Here is a 19195-nt window from a genome sequence, read left to right as displayed (position 1 = left end):
GTTCTTTTTTAACCCGTGGCAGGTTCAGGTCCTGTCAGGTCAGGTTCAGGTCCTGTCAGGTCAGGTTCAGGTCCTGTCAGGTCAGGTTCAGAGGACAGGAGTTGTTCCTCAGGGCGGCGTGAGCTCACCTGAGCTGTTCACTTTATAAACAGAGGAGCACTCATTCACAAACACAAACACAAACACACTCTCTCATGGTTCAACCATTCTACTGTTACACAAAGGGTTAAACACTTTTGAATATTTCATAGAAATTGACAGATTTATAACTTCCTTGTTTTGAAAAACATGTAGAAAAAACTAAAGAAACTAAACTCTTGTCCAGGTCGACTCGTACTTGTACCCAGGTGTTTTTACTGACTCTAGGTTCACCTGGAGCACAGACGAGTTCCACCTGTGCACAACAACAACAACAACAACAACAACGTCTGCACTTCCTGCGTCGCTTTAGAGTCTGTGGTGTGGACCAGAGGATCAGATTGATATTTTTATCAGGCTGTGTTTATGTTTATATAGATTTATATATCTCTATATCTCTATATCTCTGGTGAACATTTATCTATCGATCAATCGATAGATAAATGTTCACCAGAGTCTGAGTGGAGAACTGGAGAAGCAGCTTGGATGAGCTGAGAAACGTTTTCGACCAAAATAAACTTTTGTCCAGTTGACAAATTGATTTTCTTCTTTTGTTGTGGATTCTACTTGAACTCAGCTGAGGAAGAAGGTTCAGGGCTCGACTCTGTCACATGAACAGATTGAAGAACTCCTTTGTTCCAGAGTCGATTCGGCTCCTCAACAATTAGTAGTTATTTGTGTTTCATGCTACACTTTATTATGGATTGATGAATTGTAATTATTGTGTTTTTAATGTATTTTGTATTTATGGATTCTATTTTTATATATTTTAAAGCACTGATGGCAGCGACTCAACAGCCCAAGACAATAAAGTTCATCTTAAATCTTGAACACACAACATTCAAACTAAATAAAAGACACTCAATGAAGCAGTGACAGCTAAAATAAAAGTTCTTAACTCGAGGAGCGTGATGTCTTTATCATTTCACAATAAAAGCCCGACGTTCTGCAATCTTAATAATCTCTTTATTTGACAGACGTTACTTTAAATTCTGACAGATACATTCAAAAATATCAAAAGGCCTAAAGGTTCATCTCTATTTCAAAATAAAAGCACACGTAAAAGCGTTACAGTTAAAAATCTCCTAGTTTCATGGAGGCCTTTCAAAATAAGAGTGCGCCTATTTACATCATGTCCATAAAACTTCTGTTCTCTTCGTTTCTGTTTTCGTTTTTACATATTAACACACGGACAGAGCTGAAAGGATCGGACGTGTTGTTTTTTTTTTTTTTATCGTATATAAAATGCGAGCACTCTACTTCACCATAAATAAGACATGTTTACAAAAATATAGAAATCACGTCAAAAACCAGAAGCGCTGGAGCCGGAAGCAAAAACCAGGACGGTCCAGTTTGGGAAAAGTTCAGAAAACGAGATGGAAAAGAAAAGATACGAAAAGTTTAAACCCGAAACAGAAAAACAGACCAGAGCCGAGACCACAGACCCAAGAGGAAACCAAAAAAAAAAAAAAAAAGAGTTAGGGAACTAAACCGGGACTAAAACAGGACTAAAACAGGACCGAGACTAGACCAAGACTGGACCGAGTCTAGACCAGGACTTGGCAAGGACTGAACCGGGACTAAACTGAGAATAGACCAGGACTGGACCGAGATTAGACCAGGACTAAACGGAGACTGAATCAGGACTAGACCTGGACTGAATTAGAACTGGACTGAGACTAGACCAGGGCTAGAGCAAGACTAGACCGGGACTAAAACAATAATAGACCAGGTCTAAACCGTGACTAGACCAGGACTAGACCAGGATTGAACTGAGACTAGATGAGGACTAGACCGAGATTAGATTAAGACTGGACCAAGAATAGACCAGGACTAGATCAAGACTAAACTGGGAGTAGATCAGAACTGAACCGGACTAGACCAGGACTGTACCGAGATTAGACTAAGACTGAACCCAGACTAGACTGAAATAGACCGGGACTAAACCAAGACTAGACCACAACTAGGCCAGGAGTGAACTGGAACTAGACCAGAACTGGACTGAGACTAGACCAGGATTAGTCTAGGTCTGACCCGGGACTGGACCAAGATTAGAACAGGACTAGATTGAGAATGAATCAGGACTAGACCAGGACTAGCCCAGGACTAGCCGGGACTAGACCGGACTAGACCGGGACTAGACCGGGACTAGACCGGGACTAGACCGGGACTAGACCGGGACTAGACCGGGACTAGACCAGGACTAGACTAGACTAGACCAGGACTAGACTGAGACTAGACCAGGACTAGACCGGGACTAGACCGGGACTGAACCGGGACTAGACGGGACTGAACCGGACTAGACCAGGACTAGACCAGGACTAGACCAGGACTAGACCGGGACTAGACCGAGACTAGACCGAGACTACATCAGAACTGAACCGGGACTAGACTGGGACTAGACCAGGACTGAACCGGGACTAAAACAGGACTGGAGTGACACTAGACCAAGACTGGACCGAGACTGGACCGGGTCTAAACCAGGACTAAGCCAGGACGGAATCAGGACTAAACCAAGATTAAACTAAGATTGGACTGAGCCTAGACCAGGACTAAACCAGGACTAAACCAGGACTAGACTGAGACTAAACCGAGACTAGACCAGAAGTAGACGATAATTAAACCAAAACCAAACCAGGACTAGACCAAGATTAGACAAAGACTAGACCAGGACCGAACCAAGTCTCCATGAGGTCCAAACCTGTGTGAACACTCAAACTGAAGTAAAAGTGAGGACCAGTTTTTAAATCACATTTTGTAATTTTCCGTCGGGTATTTCACATTTTTTAATAATGAATTTACTTTTAATCAATTGAAAAGTGCGATTAATAAAAACTGTAGAAAACTTGGGGCTGAAAATTAAACTGAAATGAACTGTTTTTGTTTATTCTGATATAATTTTTTCTATATTTTTTTGATTTTTTCCACTGCTTCTGGGGAAACTAAAGACACGATGTTGATATTTTAGCCTAAAATAATAAATAAATAAAAGTGACGGGGGGTTTCTGTGTGTTCGGTCTGTGGTCCGGACGTCAAAAATCCCGTTCGATGGTTAAGACATGAAAGTGGCTGGAGGGTTAAAGAGTTGGGGCGCGTTGGCTTTAGCTGTAGCAGTAGTGGTACATTCGAGTGCAGTCCTCCTGCTCAGACCCAGGGGGCGCTCTCAGTCGTAGTGTGAGGTTCTTCCGGCGCTCAAGACGACGACGAGGAGGAGGAGCTACTTTTTTTTGGAGTTGACGCTTTTGCAAACCCAGTTCATGCCGTCCTGCGAGAAACAAGAAAACACAGACGTTACAGATGTACAGATGTCCTGGTTTGGTCCTGGTTTGGTCCTGGTTTAGTTCTGGTTTAGTCCTAATTAAACTCTGGATAAACTCTGGTTAGGATTTAGTCTGGATTTGGCCGTGGTTTAGTCTTCGTTTGGTCCTGGTGTAGTCCTGGTGTAGTCCTTTGTTCCATCCCGATTTAGTTTCCAAATAACTGCCTAACTGCCGCCTCGATGAGCTTCATTTGACTGGAGCTGAACTCTGTGGTGACGTCAAACTCACTTTAGTTTAATTTTTTATACAAACTATGAACAAGTAACAGTTTAGCCCTGGTTAAACCTGCTCAGTCTTGGTTGAGTCCTAATTTAGTCCTGGTTTAGTCCTAATTAAACTCTGGTTAAACTCTGGTTAGGATTTAGTCTGGATTTGGCCGTGTTTTAGTCTTCGTTTGGTCCTGTTTTGGTCCTGGTTTAGTCTTGGTTCAGTCTGGTTCAGTCCTGGTTCAGTCTTGGTTCAGTCTGGTTCAGTCCTGGTTCATTCCTGGTTCAGTCTGGTTCAGTCTGATATAGTCCTGATATAGTCCTGGTTTAGTCTTGGTTTAGTCTTGGTTTAGTCTTGGTTTAGTCCTGGTTTGGTCCTGGTTTAGTCCTGGTTTGGTCTGGTATAGTCCTGATATAGTCCTGGTTTAGTCCTGGTTTTGGTCCTGGTTTAGTCTTGGTTTAGTCTTGGTTTAGTCCTGGTTTAGTTTGGTTGGTCCTGGTTTGGTCCTGGTTTGGTCCCAGTTTAGTCTTGATTTAGTCCTGGTCTGGTTCTGGTTTAGTTTAAACCTGGTGCAGTCCTGGTTTAAACCTGGTTCAGTCCTGGTTCAGTCCTGGTTCAGTACTGGTTTAGTCCTGGTTCGGTCTTGGTTCAGTCCTGTTTTGGTCCTGGTTTAGTCCTGGTTCAGTCCTGGTTTTAGTCTTGGTTTGGTCCTGGTTTAGTCTTGGTTTGGTCCCAGTTTAGTCTTGATTTAGTCCTGGTCTGGTCCTGGTTTGGTTCTGGTTTAGGTTTAAACCTGGTTCAGTCCTGTTCAGTTCAGTCCTGGTTCAGTCCTGGTTCAGTCCTGGTTTCAGTCCTGGTTTCAGTCCTGGTTCAGTCCTGGTTAGTCCTGGTTTCAGTCCTGGTTCAGTCTTGGTTCAGTCCTTGGTTCCTGGTTCAGTCCTGGTTTAGTCCCTGGTTCAGTCCTTGGTTTAGTCCAGTCTGGTTCAGTCCTGGTTCAGTCCTGGTTTAGTCCTGGTTCAGTCCTGGTTCAGTCTTGGTTCAGTCCTGGTTCAGTCCTTGGTTCAGTCCTGGTTCAGTCCTGGTTTCAGTCTCTGGTTCAGTCCTGTTCAGTCCTGGTTCAGTCCTTGGTTTAGTCCTGGTTCAGTCCTGGTTCAGTCCTTGGTTCAGTCCTGGTTCAGTCCTGGTTCAGTCCTGGTTCAGTCCTGGTTCAGTCCTGGTTTCCTGGAGTCCTTGGTTCAGTCCTGGTTTAGTCTGGTTCAGTCCTTGGTTCAGTCTTGGTTCAGTCTGTCAGTCTGGTTTAGTCCTGGTTCAGTCCTGGTTCAGTCCTGGTTCAGTCTTGTTCAGTCGTTCCTGGTTTAGTCCTGGTTCAGTCTGGTTAGTCCTGGTTCAGTCTTGGTTTCTCCTGGTTCAGTCCTGGTTTAGTCCTGGTTCAGTCCTGGTTGTTCAGTCCTGTTCAGGTTCAGTCCTGGTTCAGTCCTGGTTTAGTCCTGGTTTAGTCCAGTCCTTGGTTCAGTCTGGTTTCAGTGTTTCAGTCTTGGTTCAGTCCTGGTTCAGTCCTTGGTTCAGTCTTGGTTCAGTCCTTGGTTTAGTCCTGGTTCAGGGTTCAGTCTGGTTCAGTCCCTTGGTTCAGTCCTGGTTCAGTCCTTTCTGGTTCAGTCCTGGTTCAGTCCTTGGTTCAGTCTTGGTTCAGTCCTGGTTCAGTCCTGGTTTTTAGTCCTGGTTCAGTCCTTGGTTCAGTCCTTGGTTAGTCTGGTTCAGTCCTGGTTCAGTCCTGGTTCAGTCTGGTTTCAGTCCTTGGTTTAGTCCTGGTTCAGTCTGGTTCAGTCTTGGTTCAGTCCTGGTTCAGTCCTGGTTCAGTCTGGTTCAGTCCTGGTGTCTGGTTCAGTTTGGTTCAGTCCTGGTTTAGTCTTGGTTCAGTCCTTGGTTCAGTCCTGGTTCAGTCCTGGTTCAGTCCTGGTTTCAGTCCTTGGTTTTAGTCCTGGTTCAGTCCTGGTTCAGTCCTGGTTCAGTCCTGGTTAGTCCTGGTTCAGTCCTGGTTCAGTCCTGGTTCAGTCCTGGTTTAGTCCTGTTTAGTCCTGGTTCAGTCCTGGTTCCTGGTTCAGTCTGGTTTAGTCTGGTTTAGTCTGGTTCAGTCCTGGTTCAGTCTGGTTCAGTCCTGGTTCAGTCCTGGTTCAGTCTGAATTGTTGATAACTTGTTTGTTGTTTCTGCACTTTTCATTTTCCAGTTTCACCGGGTTTTAGTTCAGTTTCAAATATTCTTGTTAAATCTTCTTCTGCCTGTTTACTGTTGGTGGGCGTCTGTTCTAACCTGGATGCCCTCCCCGGTGAGCGCCGAGCACGACTGGATCTGCCAGATTCGGTCCCTGATGGTGTGAAGGTTGAGTCCCTCTGCGATCTCGGAGGCCGGAGCCGCCGTCAGCAGGTCCTGTTTGTTTGCGAAGATTAAAACCGGGACGCCGCTCAACTTCTCCTCGTCCAGCAGCTCGGCCAACTCCTGGACACGCAAGAGGACGAGTAAAATACAAACAAAAATAAAATAAAATACAACAGAGGAACAACAGCTCGGCCAACTCCTGGACGCGCAAGAAGACGAGTAAAATACACACAAAAATAAAATAAAATATAACAGAGGAACAACAGCTCGGCCAAGTCCTGGACGCGCAAGAGGACGAGTAAAATACACACAAAAATAAAATAAAATACAACAGAGGAACAACAGCTCGGCCAAGTCCTGGACACGCAAGAGGACGAGTAAAATACACACAAAAATAAAAATAAAATACAACAGAGGAACAACAGCTCGGCCAAGTCCTGGACGCGCAAGAGGACGAGTAAAATACACACAAAAATAAAATAAAATATAACAGAGGAACAACAGCTCGGCCAACTCCTGGACGCAAAGGACGAGTAAACACACAAAAATCAGGAGGAACCAAGTCCTGGACGCGCAAGAGGACGAGTAAAATACACACAAAATTAAAATAAAATACAACAGAGGAACAACAGCTCGGCCAAGTCCTGGACAGCAAGAGGACGAGTAAAATACACACAAAATTAAAATAAATATAACAGAGAACAACAGCTCGGCCAAGTCCTGGAACGCAAGAGGACGAGTAAAATACACACAAAAATAAAATAAAATATAACAGAGGAACAACAGTCGGCCATCCTGGACGCGCAGAGGACGAAAAATATACACAAAAAAAATAAAATAAACAGAGGAACAACAGCTCGGCCAAGTCCTGGACACGCAAGAGGACGAGTAAATACACACAAATTAAAATAAATAAAAGAGGACTAAGTAAAACGAGTACACCAGGCCAAGTCCTGGACACGCAAGAGGACGAGTAAAACACACACAAAAATAAAATAAAATACAACAGAGGAACAACAGCTCGGCCAACTCCAGAAACGCAAGAGGACGAGTAAAATACAGAAAGAGAACTGGCTCCAAATTTACTCCTATAACCGCAGGCCTCAGTGAGCTTCATTTGACTGGAGCTGAACGCTGTGGTGACGTCACACTTAGTCCACGTCTTTATACAGTCTGGTTTGGTCCTGGTTTAGTCCTGGTTAAACTCTGGTTAGGATTTAGTCCGGTTTTAGTCCAGTCTTAGACCAGTCTTAGACCAGCCTTAGACCTGGTTTTAGTCCAGTCTTAGACCTGGTTTTAGTCCAGTCTTAGACCTGGTTTTAGTCAGCCTTAGACCTTAGACCTGTTTTAGTCCAGTCCTGGTTTTAGTCCAGCCTTAGACCTGGTTTTAGTCCAGTCTTAGACCTGGTTTTAGTCCAGCCTTAGACCTGGTTTTAGTCCAGCCTTAGACCTGGTTTTAATCCAGCCTTAGACCTGGTTTTAGTCCAGTCTTAGACCTGGTTTTAGTCCAGCCTTAGACCTGGTTTTAATCCAGCCTTAGACCTGGTTTTAGTCCAGTCTTAGACCTGGTTTTAGTCCAGTCTTAGACCCGGTTTTAGTCCAGTCTTAGACCCGGTTTTAGTCCAGTCTTAGACCCGGTTTTAGACCTGGTCAAATTCTAGTTAGACTCTGATTAAGATTTAGTTTGAATTTAGTCTTGGTTTAGTCCTGGTAAAACTCTGGTTAGGTTTTAGTCCAGTTTTAGACCTGGTTATTCTGGATTTGAGTCTGGATTTAGTCCTAGTTTGGTCCTGGTTTGGTCTTGGTTTAGTTCTGGTTTGGTCCTGGTTTGGTAGTCCTGGTTTGGTCCTGGTTTAGTCCTGGTTTGTCCTGTTTGGTCCTGGTTTGTTGGTTTAGTCCTGGTTTAGTCCCAGTTTAGTCTTGCTTTAGTCCTGCTTTTTAAGATACAGTGAGATTTACTAACCACAGGGTAAAAGAGACATTTTTAGACGTCCTGAAAACTCAAGAAGAATTTTGAGGAACCTGTAATCGACATGAGCGTTTATGATCACGTTTCCTTTTTTTTTTTTTAGCTTTCGACTTAAATATAATTCGAGAGGGATTTTTAACAGCGTAAATCAGCTCAACAGTTGAACTTCCAGCTAAGTTAATTCTTTATAATCGATCATTGTGTTAAAACAAATCTCCGATGTTTACGTCCGACTTGAGTAGCAGAGTTTCAGACAGAGCAGTGCCTCCGGTTAGCTCTGTCTGTGTTAAGGGCCGTTCACACCAAGGCGTCAAAACGTCCAGTTTCAATGTAAGTCGATGTGGACGCGCGACTAGAGCGTCCGGCGTTTTTGCGGAGCGTCTTAGGCGTCTTGAGCGTTTTGGCGTCAGCGTCAAGAAGTTGAAAATGCTGAACTTTTCGCGTCAGACTCGCCGCGTCGACCAATCAGGGACGAGTATCCAGAGACGCAGCGACGTAATTATCAGGAAGAAAAACCCGAGAACCAGAACGAAAACCACAAACATGAACGGAGAATAAATATATACACCACAATCACCGAGACGATCGCGAGGACTAAACCAGGACCGGACCAGGACTAGGACTAAACCAGGACCGGACTACACCAGGACCGGAGGACTAAACCAGGACTACGGACCACCAGGACTTAAACCAGGACCAGGACTAAACCAGGACCGGACCAGGACTAAACCAGGACCGGACCAGGACTAAACCAGGACGGACCAGGACTAAACCAGGACCGGACCAGGACTAAACCAGGACCGGACCAGGACTAAACCAGGACCGGACCAGGACTAAACCAGGACCAAGGACTAAACCAGGACCGGACCAGGACTAAACCAGGACGGACCAGGACTAAACCAGGACCGGACCAGGACTAAACCAGGACCGGACCAGGACTAAACCAGGACCGGACTAAACCAGGACCGGACCAGGACTAAACCAGGACCGGACCAGGACTAAACCAGGACCGGACCAGGACTAAACCAGGACCGGACCAGGACTAAACCAGGACCGGACCAGGACTACTAAACCAGGACCGGACCAGGACTAAACCAGGACCAGGACTAAAACCAGGACCGGACCAGGACTAAACCAGGACCGGACCAGGACTAAACCAGGACCGGACCAGGACTAAACCAGGACCGGACCAGGACTAAACCAGGACCGGACCAGTACTAAGCAAGGACTGGACCGGGAGTAGATCGAGACTAGACCGAGACTAGACCGGGACCAAACCAGGACTAGACCGGGACTAAATAAGGACTAGACCGAGACTAAACAGGGACTAGACCGGGACTAGACCGAGACTAAACAAGGACTAGACCGGGACTAGACCGTGACTAGACCAGGACCAGACCGAGACTGATCCAGCGTCATTAGTGGAGTATAAATATAAACACGCCGCAGTCGTCGAGTCGATCTCCTCCTTTGATGTTTTATGTCATAAAAACACTAAAGTCTCTCAGTCTGGTCTGACATTGTTTCGGGAAAAGACCAGGACCGGGCTCTTGTTTCCAGGGCAACGGACGCGTGTCAAGTATTTTTCTCCCGTTCGTCCGCGGCGTCAAAGATGCGCGTCGGGGGGCGTCTAAACTCAAATGCAAAGGCTCCAAATAGAAGCGTCAAGGCGTTTTTTGACGCTTTGGTGTGAACGGTCCTTTAAACTCACCTGCCCCGTCTCCTCGAACCTCTTCCTGTCGGCGCTGTCGATGACGTAGATCTGAAACACAGACGTCAGCGTGAGTGTTTGTTTGTTTGTTTGTTTGTTGTATAAGTGTATAAATAAAAGTCGTGTCTGTGAGAAGATCCAGACCAGGACATCTGTGTTTTCAAAGTAGTTCCTCCAGTAGGGTCTGATCTTCCTCTGGCCCCCGATGTCCCACACGTTTAGTTTGAAGCCCTGAGACTGGACACTTTTGATGTTGAAAGCCCTGGAAAAACAACAAGACAAAAACAAAACTAAACGAAACGTCAAGTCTTATACAAACACGTGTTGTCAGAATCCAACGGAACTGATACTAAAACCAGTATCGAAACGAGATACGAGCAGGTATCGATACTAAAAAACAAGTCCCACTGACACGTCTTGGTTTAGTCCTGATATAGTCTCGGTTTAGTCCTGATATAGTCTCGGTTTAGTCCTGATATAGTCTCGGTTTAGTCCTGATATAGTCTCGGTTTAGTCCTGATATAGTCTCGGTTTAGTCCTGATATAGTCTCGGTTTAGTTCTGGTTAAACTCTGGTTAAACTTTGACTGGGATTTAGTCCAGATTTAGTCCTAATTTAGTCCTGGTTTGTTCCTGCGTCACCCCCACCTGGAGGTGTATGGTCGTTTTTACCTGCGTGGGGGTGATGTGTATGGGTGTGTATGGTCGTTTTTACCTGCGTGGGGGTGATGTGTATGGGGTGTATGGTCGTTTTTACCTGCGTGGGGGTGATGTGTATGGAGGTGTATGGTCGTTTTTACCTGCGTGGGGGTGATGTGTATGGGTGTGTATGGTCGTTTTTACCTGCGTGGGGGTGATGTGTGTGGGGTGATGTGTATGGGTGTGTGTATGGTCGTTTTTTACCTGCGTGGGGGTGATGTGTATGGAGGTGTATGGTCGTTTTTACCTGCGTGGGGGTGATGTGTGTGGGGGTGATGTGTATGGGTGTGTATGGTCGTTTTTACCTGCGTGGGGGTGATGTGTATGGGTGGTGTATGGTCGTTTTTACCTGCGTGGGGGTGATGTGTATGGGTGTGTATGGTCGTTTTTACCTGCGTGGGGGTGATGTGTATGGAGGTGTATGGTCGTTTTTACCTGCGTGGGGGTGATGTGTATGGGTGTGTATGGTCGTTTTTACCTGCGTGGGGGTGATGTGGTGTGTATGTATGGTGTGTGTATGGATGGTCGTTTTTACCTGCGTGGGGGTGATGTGTATGGAGGTGTATGGTCGTTTTTACCTGCGTGGGGGTGATGTGTATGGGTGTGTATGGTCGTTTTTACCTGCGTGGGGGGTGATGTGTATGGGTGTGTATGGTCGTTTTTACCTGCGTGGGGGTGATGTGTATGGGTGTGTATGGTCGTTTTTACCTGCGTGGGGGTGATGTGTATGGAGGTGTATGGTCGTTTTTACCTGCGTGGGGGTGATGTGTATGGAGGTGTATGGTCGTTTTTACCTGCGTGGGGGGTGATGTGTATGGAGGTGTATGGTCGTTTTTACCTGCGTGGGGGTGATGTGTGTGGGGGTGATGTGTATGGGTGTGTATGGTCGTTTTTACCTGCGTGGGGTGATGTGTATGGGTGTGTATGGTCGTGTTTACCTGCGTGGGGGTGATGTGTATGGGTGTGTATGGTCGTTTTTACCTGCGTGGGGGTGATGTGGCTGATGTCTTCGGAGGCGAGCTGTTTTAGGACTGTGGTCTTTCCTCCGTTGTCAAGGCCGAGCAGCAGGATCCTCACCTCCTGGTCTGGTGTGCTCTTCAGCTTACGAAGAATCGACAATAATCCCTGAGGAAAGACGTCGGCAACATCCATGACCACGTTTAGACCTGGTTTAGTCCTGGTTTAGTCCTGCCATAGTCCTGGTTTAGTCCTGGTTTAGTCCTGCCATAGTCCTGGTTTAGTCCTGCCGTAGTCCTGGTTTAGTCCTGCCGTAGTCCTGGTTTAGTCCTGCCGTAGTCCTGGTTTAGTCCTGCCGTAGTCCTGCCATAGTCCTGGTTTAGTCCTGGTTTAGTCCTGGTTTAGTCCTGGTTTAGTCCTGGTTTAGTCCTGGTTTAGTCCTGGTTTAGTCCTGCCGTAGTCCTGGTTTAGTCCTGCCAGTCCTGCCGTAGTCCTGGTTTAGTCCTGCCGTAGTCCTGGTTTAGTCCTGTAGTCCTGTAGTCCTGGTTTAGTCCTGCCGTAGTCCTGGTTTAGTCCTGCCGTAGTCCTGGTTTAGTCCTGCCATAGTCCTGGTTTAGTCCTGCCGTAGTCCTGGTTTAGTCCTGCCGTAGTCTAGTCCTGGTTTAGTCCTGGTAGTCCTGGTTTAGTCCTGCCTAGTCCTGTTTAGTCCTGGTTCCTATAGTCCTGGTTTAGTCCTGGTTTAGTCCTGGTTTAGTCCTGGTTTAGTCCTGTTTAGTCCTTTTAGTCCTGGTTTAGTAGTCCTGGTAGTCCTGGTAGTCCTGGTTTAGTCCTGCCTGTTTAGTCCTGCCATAGTCCTGGTTTAGTCCTGCCATAGTCCTGCCATAGTCCTGGTTTAGTCCTGGTTTAGTCCTGCCATAGTCCTGGTTTAGTCCTGCCGTAGTCCTGGTTTAGTCCTGCCGTAGTCCTGGTTTAGTCCTGCCATAGTCCTGGTTTAGTCCTGCCATAGTCCTGGTTTAGTCCTGGTTTAGTCCTGGTTTAGTCCTGCCATAGTCCTGTAGTCCTTTAGTCCATGGTTTAGTCTGGTTTAGTCCTTTAGTCCTGGTTTAGTCCTGGTTTAGTCCTGGTTTAGTCCTGGTTTAGTCCTGCCATAGTCCTGGTTTAGTCCTGCCATAGTCCTGGTTTTGTCCTGCCATAGTCCTGGTTTAGTCCTGGTTTAGTCCTGCCGTAGTCCTGGTTTAGTCCTGCCATAGTCCTGGTTTAGTCCTGCCATAGTCCTGGTTTTGTCCTGCCATAGTCCTGGTTTAGTCCTGGTTTAGTCCTGCCATAGTCCTGGTTTAGTCCTGGTTTAGTCCTGCCATAGTCCTGGTTTAGTCCTGCCATAGTCCTGGTTTAGTCCTGGTTTAGTCCTGCCGTAGTCCTGGTTTAGACCTGGTTTAGTCCTGGTTTAGTCCTGCCGTAGTCCTGGTTTAGTCCCTATTTTACTGTAGTTCAGTTTTGACCGTTTCCACCAGAACTCTCGAGCACCGTTACCATGGCGATAAACAATTCAATAGAAAATATTACAGAATGTCTGATCTAAACGGGGTCTGATCTTAAACTCAGGAACAGCTGTTAGTTCTAGTTTAGATCTGGTCTGGCCTTGGTTAGGGGCTACTGGCTATGACTTGATTTTTTTGGCCCTGGTTTAGTCCTTTTTCAGACCTGGGTTAGACCTGGTTTAGTCCTGAATTAGACCTGGTTTAGTCTGATTTGACTTGATTTCATTCCTGGTTTAATAGTGTTTAAAACCTTTTTAGATCGAGCTGGTTTAGTCCTAAATTTGAACTGGGTTAAGACCTGGTTTAGTCCTGGTTTAGTCTTGGTTTAGACCTGGTTTAGTCTTGGTTTAGTCCTGGTTTAGTCTTGGTTTAGTCCTGGTTCAGTCCCGGGTTAGTCCTGGTTTAGTCCTGTGTTAGTCTTAGTTCAGTCCTGGTTTAGTCCTGAGTTTTAGTCCAGGTTTAATCCTTGGTTAGACCTGGTTTAGTCCTGGTTTAGTCTTGGTTTAGTCCTAGTTTAGTCCTGATTCAATCCTGATTCAGTCCTGGTTTAGTCCTGTTTCAGTCCTGTTTTAGCCCTGGTCCAGTCCTGCTTTAGTCCTGTTTTAGTCCTGGTCCAGTCCTGCTTTAGTTCCGGTCCAGTCCCGGCTCAGTCCTGTTTTAGTCCCGTTCCAGTCCTGCTCCAGTCCTGGTCCAGTCCTGCTTTAGTCCTGGTTTAGTCCTGGTCCAGTCCTGGTCCAGTCCTGTTTTAGTCCCGGCTCAGCCCTGCTTTAGTCCTGGTCCAGTCCCGCTTTAGTCCTGGTTTAGTCCTGGTCCAGTCCTGGTCCAGTCCCGGTTTAGTCCCGGCTCAGTCCCGCTCAGTCCTGATCCAGTCCTGCTTTAGTCCTGGTTTAGTTCTGGTCCAGTCCCGGTTTAGTCCCGGCTCAGTCCTGCTTTAGTCCTGGTCCAGTCCTGCTTTAGTCCTGGTTTAGTCCTGGTCCAGTCCTGGTTTAGTCCCGGCTCAGTCCTGCTTTAGTCCTGGTCCAGTCCTGGTCCAGTCCCGGTTTAGTCCCGGCTCAGTCCTGGTCCAGTCCTGCTTTAGTCCTGGTTTAGTCCCGGTTCAGTCCTGCTTTAGTCCTGGTTTAGTCCTGGTCCAGTCCTGGTCCAGTCCTGCTTTAGTCCTGGTTTAGTCCTGGTCCAGTCCTGGTCCAGTCCTGCTTTAGTCCTGGTTTAGTCCTGGTCCAGTCCTGGTCCAGTCCCGTTTTAGTCCCGGCTCAGTCCTGCTTTAGTCCTGGTTTAGTCCTGCTTTAGTCCCGGTCCAGTCCCTCGTCTTCCCGCTGTTGTATCACGTGACCCGCTCGGACACAGAGGAGCGCTGTTATCTCCTGCACGGGCCTTTTTACCGAAGCATCTTTAGAATGTTAACCAGGCGAAGCGCACGGCTCGTGCCCACGGGCCTTGTACGAACGCGCACGCTGCCCCGTCGGCCTCGTTTAATGACGTTATTGGCTTATAGTTTCATGTTGGAGCCGGTTTACGACGCGCCGCGGTGCGCTACACGGAGCTAAGGGCTGCTAGGCTAATCTCCACGGATAACTCTGCGAAGCGACAGCCACTTCTCCGCCTCAAACCTCCAAAACAGCGCACGTTTTAACGCTACTTTTTCACGCAGACGGAATCGCGCGGTCCTTATCGTGCGCCGCGAAGGGGCCGAGCCTTTTTAAGACCTAAATTTTAGCGTTGAAAGCCGAAATGTTGTGGTAAAATGAACTCACCATCTTGTTGCTTCGCTCCTGGAGACGCTGCAAACCCGTTACTAAGGACAGTGACGTCAGGACGCACACGGAAGCACGGCGGGTAGAAAAAAAAAAAAAAAGTAAAATAAATAAATAAATAAATATAAATAAACTAATACAATAATAATAATAATAATAATAATAATAATGCGGATTTATAACGGACTTATATAGCGCTGTTTTGGACAGTCAAAGACGCTTTACAAAAATATATTTATTATAATTTATACAATATATAATAATAATAATAATAATAATATGACTTATATAGCGCTTTTTCAGACACTCAAAGACGCTTTACAAAAAAAAATATATTAATTATACAGTCTATAATAATAATAATAATAATAATAATAACTGACTTATATAGCGCTTTTTCAGACACTCAAAGACGCTTTACAAAAAAAAAAAAAAGTAAATGCTGTATATTTTTATATTCATGGGCAAAATTATTCGTTTTTAAAGGTCCTATATTAAACTAAATTGACTCTTGTGAGCTTTAAGCCATGTTACAATGTTGTTACCGCCTCAAATACAGACCTGGAGTTGTGTTTTGTTTCATTTACACGCGTTTTATTATTAATCTGTCTACGTCTTCAAAACTCAAAATGCTCTATTCCACTTATGGTTCCACCTAGTGATGTCACAAAGTGGTAGTGTTCAAGTTAACAGCTACCTTTTACCTTTAATTCAGGAGAGAGTGAACATTTCAGGGCTGAAATTATCCGAATGATTCTCGTGAAGATGTATGGAGTTTAAAAACACAGTGGAGCTCTTCGTAAATCTGCCGTGTTTGTGTGTTAAATGTGTGAATGAAACAAAACACAACTCCAGGTCTGTTTGTGATGAGGAAACTACATTATACCAGATCAGAAAATAATGTAGTATGGGCTGTTTAATGATCTAAAAATATTAAAGATGACAAAGATGCCCACTAGAAATAAATATATATGTTTACAAAGAAAATTTAAACCAAATAAAGGTTGAAATATAGTCACAAAATGCTCCAAGATGTCAACTTTATTATTGTGAAAAATTGACTTTTTTTTTACTTGATTATTTTGTGTGTTTTTTTTGTGTGTGTTTTGTTTTTAGTTTTTTTTGTTTGTTTTTTTTTGTATCAATTTGATTTAGTAACCCCAGTCTTTGTTATAAAATGTCTTTTGGCATGTAGACTTAGACTTAGACAAACTTTATTGATCCACAAAGAAATGATTTTGGACACAGTAGCTCACGCGATATATAAATAATATAAATGGTATAATACTTTGTAAATAAGTAGCAAAAATGATAGAGATAGCAAGAGACAGGTGTGAAATAAAGTATAATTATATACATGTAATATGTTATATACAAGTCAGAATAAAATAGAAAAATAATTAATAAAAATCTGTAATCATTAAAAATGTGTTTTTAACAATTATGATTATCAAAATACCACTACAAATTTAACAATTAAATAAAAAACGTAGTGATATTTGATTAATCATTGCAGCCCTAAATATATTATTATTATTATTATTGTTTTATTTATTTGTAGTTTTCGGGAAAAGGGGGCGGTGCTTGTCCTCGTCACGTGACGCGCGATCGTACTCGTGGTTAGCTCGGACCTAAGCTAAAAACAACACTAAAACAACAGTTAAACATGTCGAAAAGTCAAATGCTCAGAGTTTTGGTGCAGGAGCGGCTGAGTGCGGCTGCGGAAGAGATATTTGCGCTGTTTGAGAGCACGATAGCGGAATATGAGGAGGAAAGGCGCCGATCCGCAGAGGAGAACCGGAGAAACAATTCGCTTCTGGAGTCGGTGCTGAGTCCGAGAGTCGTGCTGGTCCGGGCGGACGCGCACATGAAGATCCCGGCGACGAGTCCCAGCCCCGGTTTGAATCCTGGTCCAAATCCTGATGTAAATCGTGAGCTAAATCGTGAGCTATATCGTGAGCTAAATCGTGAGCTAAATCTTTGTTTGAATCCGGGTCCAAAAATCGAAACTGTGCAGATTAAAGTGGAACCAGAGGAGATGTGTGTCGAACCTCTCGTCACTCAAATCTACGACCACCAGCTGGACACTTTCCCGATGCAACTGAACACAGCGGATCAGGAAAAAACTACATTTAAAAAGATTCTGCCGTCGGCTGCCTGCTCGTCTGACCCAACTACATCGGCCACTTTTGTCCATCAGTTGCCATGTCTGCAGCCCAAACCAGCACCGACGGTTCAAGTGACACCCATTTTGTTGCTGCCCTCCGCTCCTTTGGGTCACCCGCCAACGTACGCACCGAAAACGCCAACGAACACACCGAATACGCCAACACACGCACCGAAAACGCCAATGTACACACAGAATACGCCTACGTACACGCAAAAAACGCCGACGTACACACCGCAAACACCTATGTACACACAGAAAACGCCCACCTACACACAGAAAACAACGACATACACACAACAAACATCTACGTACACACCGCAAAACCCCAACCTGTCACCTGCCGACAAAACGAAACGCAAACACACCCGGACTGTGACCTCAAGCGCGTGTCGTAGATGTGGACAGTTTCGCACGACGGAAACCGGACACAGTCAGTACAAAGGCAAAGTTTTTTGTCCGAACACTGAGCCGCTTACGAAAGAAAAGTGGCTTCACCGTATGAGGATGTTGTATTAGATTTACCCGTTACTTTAGTATTAATAAATGTTTAAATCTTGTCCTGGACCAGGTCTAAAGAAGTCCGGTTTACTGGGGCTAACAAAAGAGACCAGGACTGAACCAGACCAACCAGGCACAGACTGGACTCAACCAGGTCTAAGGAAGTCCGGTTTACTAGGCTTTGAGAGAGAAAGACCGGGGTTAGACCAGGACTGAACCAGGACTGAACCAGGACTGAACCAGGACTCAGGAGGTCCTATTTACTGGGTCTTGAGAAAGAAAGACACTGAAAAAAACAATATCTAGGTAAGTTAAAATGACTTAAATTAAGAACATTTGACTTTATTTGAGTCGATTTAACTTGACAAATACCAATGGAATAAGTGTTGTTTTTTTTTTTTTTTTTTTTTATTCAAGCAGCATTCGTTTTTGTTTCTTATTTTAAGTGCAAAAAGTTGTTGTTTTTCTTATTTTAAGTGTAACAAGATGTATTTTCATATTTTAAGTACAAAAAGTCTTGTTCCACTAATAGATAATTTTACTTGTGAAGTGAAATTTACTCAAATCATGATCAAACTTTCTTAATTCAAGTCGTTTTAACTTCACTAGATTTTGTTTTTTGGATTGTCGAGGTCCAGTTTTGCTTCTCCTGGTTTTGTTTCTGTTCTTAAAACCTTTTTTTTTTTTTTTTTTTTTTGCTTTGACTTAAACCTTCTCCTGGGATATTGAGGATATTGGATTAGTTTAACTTGTTAGTTTAATATTAATAATTCTTATTTTTGTTACCATTTAGTTTTAATAATTGTTCTGTTATTGAAGTATTTCTGGGATCCACTCTGCCTTTTTTTTTTTTTTACAGTGTGGGCCTATTTCTCTTGGTGCTTGTTTTGGGTCTTTTATATCAGTATCTTTGTTTTTCTAACATCTTTATGAATCCAAATGTATATTTTTAGATTCTGGTTTCTTTATAGTCAGAAAATAATCACTGAACTGTCTGATATTACTCACTTTTGGGCATATTATTGTGTTAAAGGTTGTATGGAGGATTTTTTTGTTTTTGTTTTGTTTCAAATTGTCAGTGATAGATTATAGATGCAGTAGCCTTGTAATTATGATGACCAAAAAAAAGAGAATAAAAATTCATCAACTCTGGACGTGGTGGGGCTAAACATTTGCCAATAGATAACGACACTGCCTCGTTATCTGTGAGCTGACAGGCTGTCAATCAAACTCCCTACGTTTCTAGTGTAACTGACTTGCCTGCGCCGCCGTTACGTGGTTTACGTACGACTGTCACGCAGTCCACAGACGCAAGACGCACAGACGCTGTTTACTCCACCAACGCAACAGTTCTTAGCGGCTTTTTTTGACCTATATCTTCCTCGCAGTTCGCACAAAGTTTGTTGCAATGGCGACAAGAATCCAGGAGCAGTTCGCCGCAAAAGAAAGTCCGTTTTTGAGGTCGCTGAAAGAAGAAGACAAGGGGAAAAGCAGCGAAGCCAAACTAAGGTGATTCTTGTAGATTCATTCCAGCGATGGAGCGCACTGAAGCAGACGCAGGGTCTAAAGACTGAACCACTGGTCCACAAATTACTCCTGGACAGGAAACTTCTGCTTATTATGAAAACGTACTTTATTTCCAAGAGCTAGACAAACGTTTTTCAGGACACGAAAGGCGATATCCTATGTCTGAAAACTTAATTTTCAAGGCAAAGAAAGAGTCCGCTTGCTGCTGCGTGTTGTAGCTAGTTCATTCGCACTGAATCTCCACGCAACCTTCTCTGCACCCCTTTCCTGCTCCTGTCCCCGCTGCCCGATCCACTCTTCCCCCTGCTCCTCACTTCTCGTCCGCGCACGAAATGTC

At 44.7% G+C, this 19195-nt stretch overlaps 1 protein-coding gene across 1 annotated transcript; it reads right to left on the bottom strand.

The window, feature by feature from the left end:
• Positions 1–2487: 2487 nt before the first annotated feature.
• On the bottom strand, positions 2488–14688 carry arl3b (ADP ribosylation factor like GTPase 3b). The gene is made up of 6 exons (XM_055150233.1): positions 14664–14688; positions 11400–11542; positions 9864–9981; positions 9720–9770; positions 5974–6159; positions 2488–3403 (listed from the first exon to the last, which is right to left on the bottom strand). The coding sequence occupies exons 1-6, from the start codon at positions 14664–14666 to the stop codon at positions 3356–3358; spliced, it is 549 nt and encodes a 182-aa protein (XP_055006208.1). The 5' UTR covers positions 14667–14688; the 3' UTR covers positions 2488–3355.
• Positions 14689–19195: the final 4507 nt, after the last annotated feature.

Source organism: Boleophthalmus pectinirostris, unplaced genomic scaffold, assembly GCF_026225935.1.
Source record: "Boleophthalmus pectinirostris isolate CB_2022bp ecotype Guang Dong unplaced genomic scaffold, ASM2622593v1 HiC_scaffold_14, whole genome shotgun sequence".
Taxonomy (NCBI): Eukaryota; Metazoa; Chordata; class Actinopteri; order Gobiiformes; family Gobiidae; genus Boleophthalmus; species Boleophthalmus pectinirostris.
This window is presented reverse-complemented; position numbering and strand designations above follow the sequence as displayed.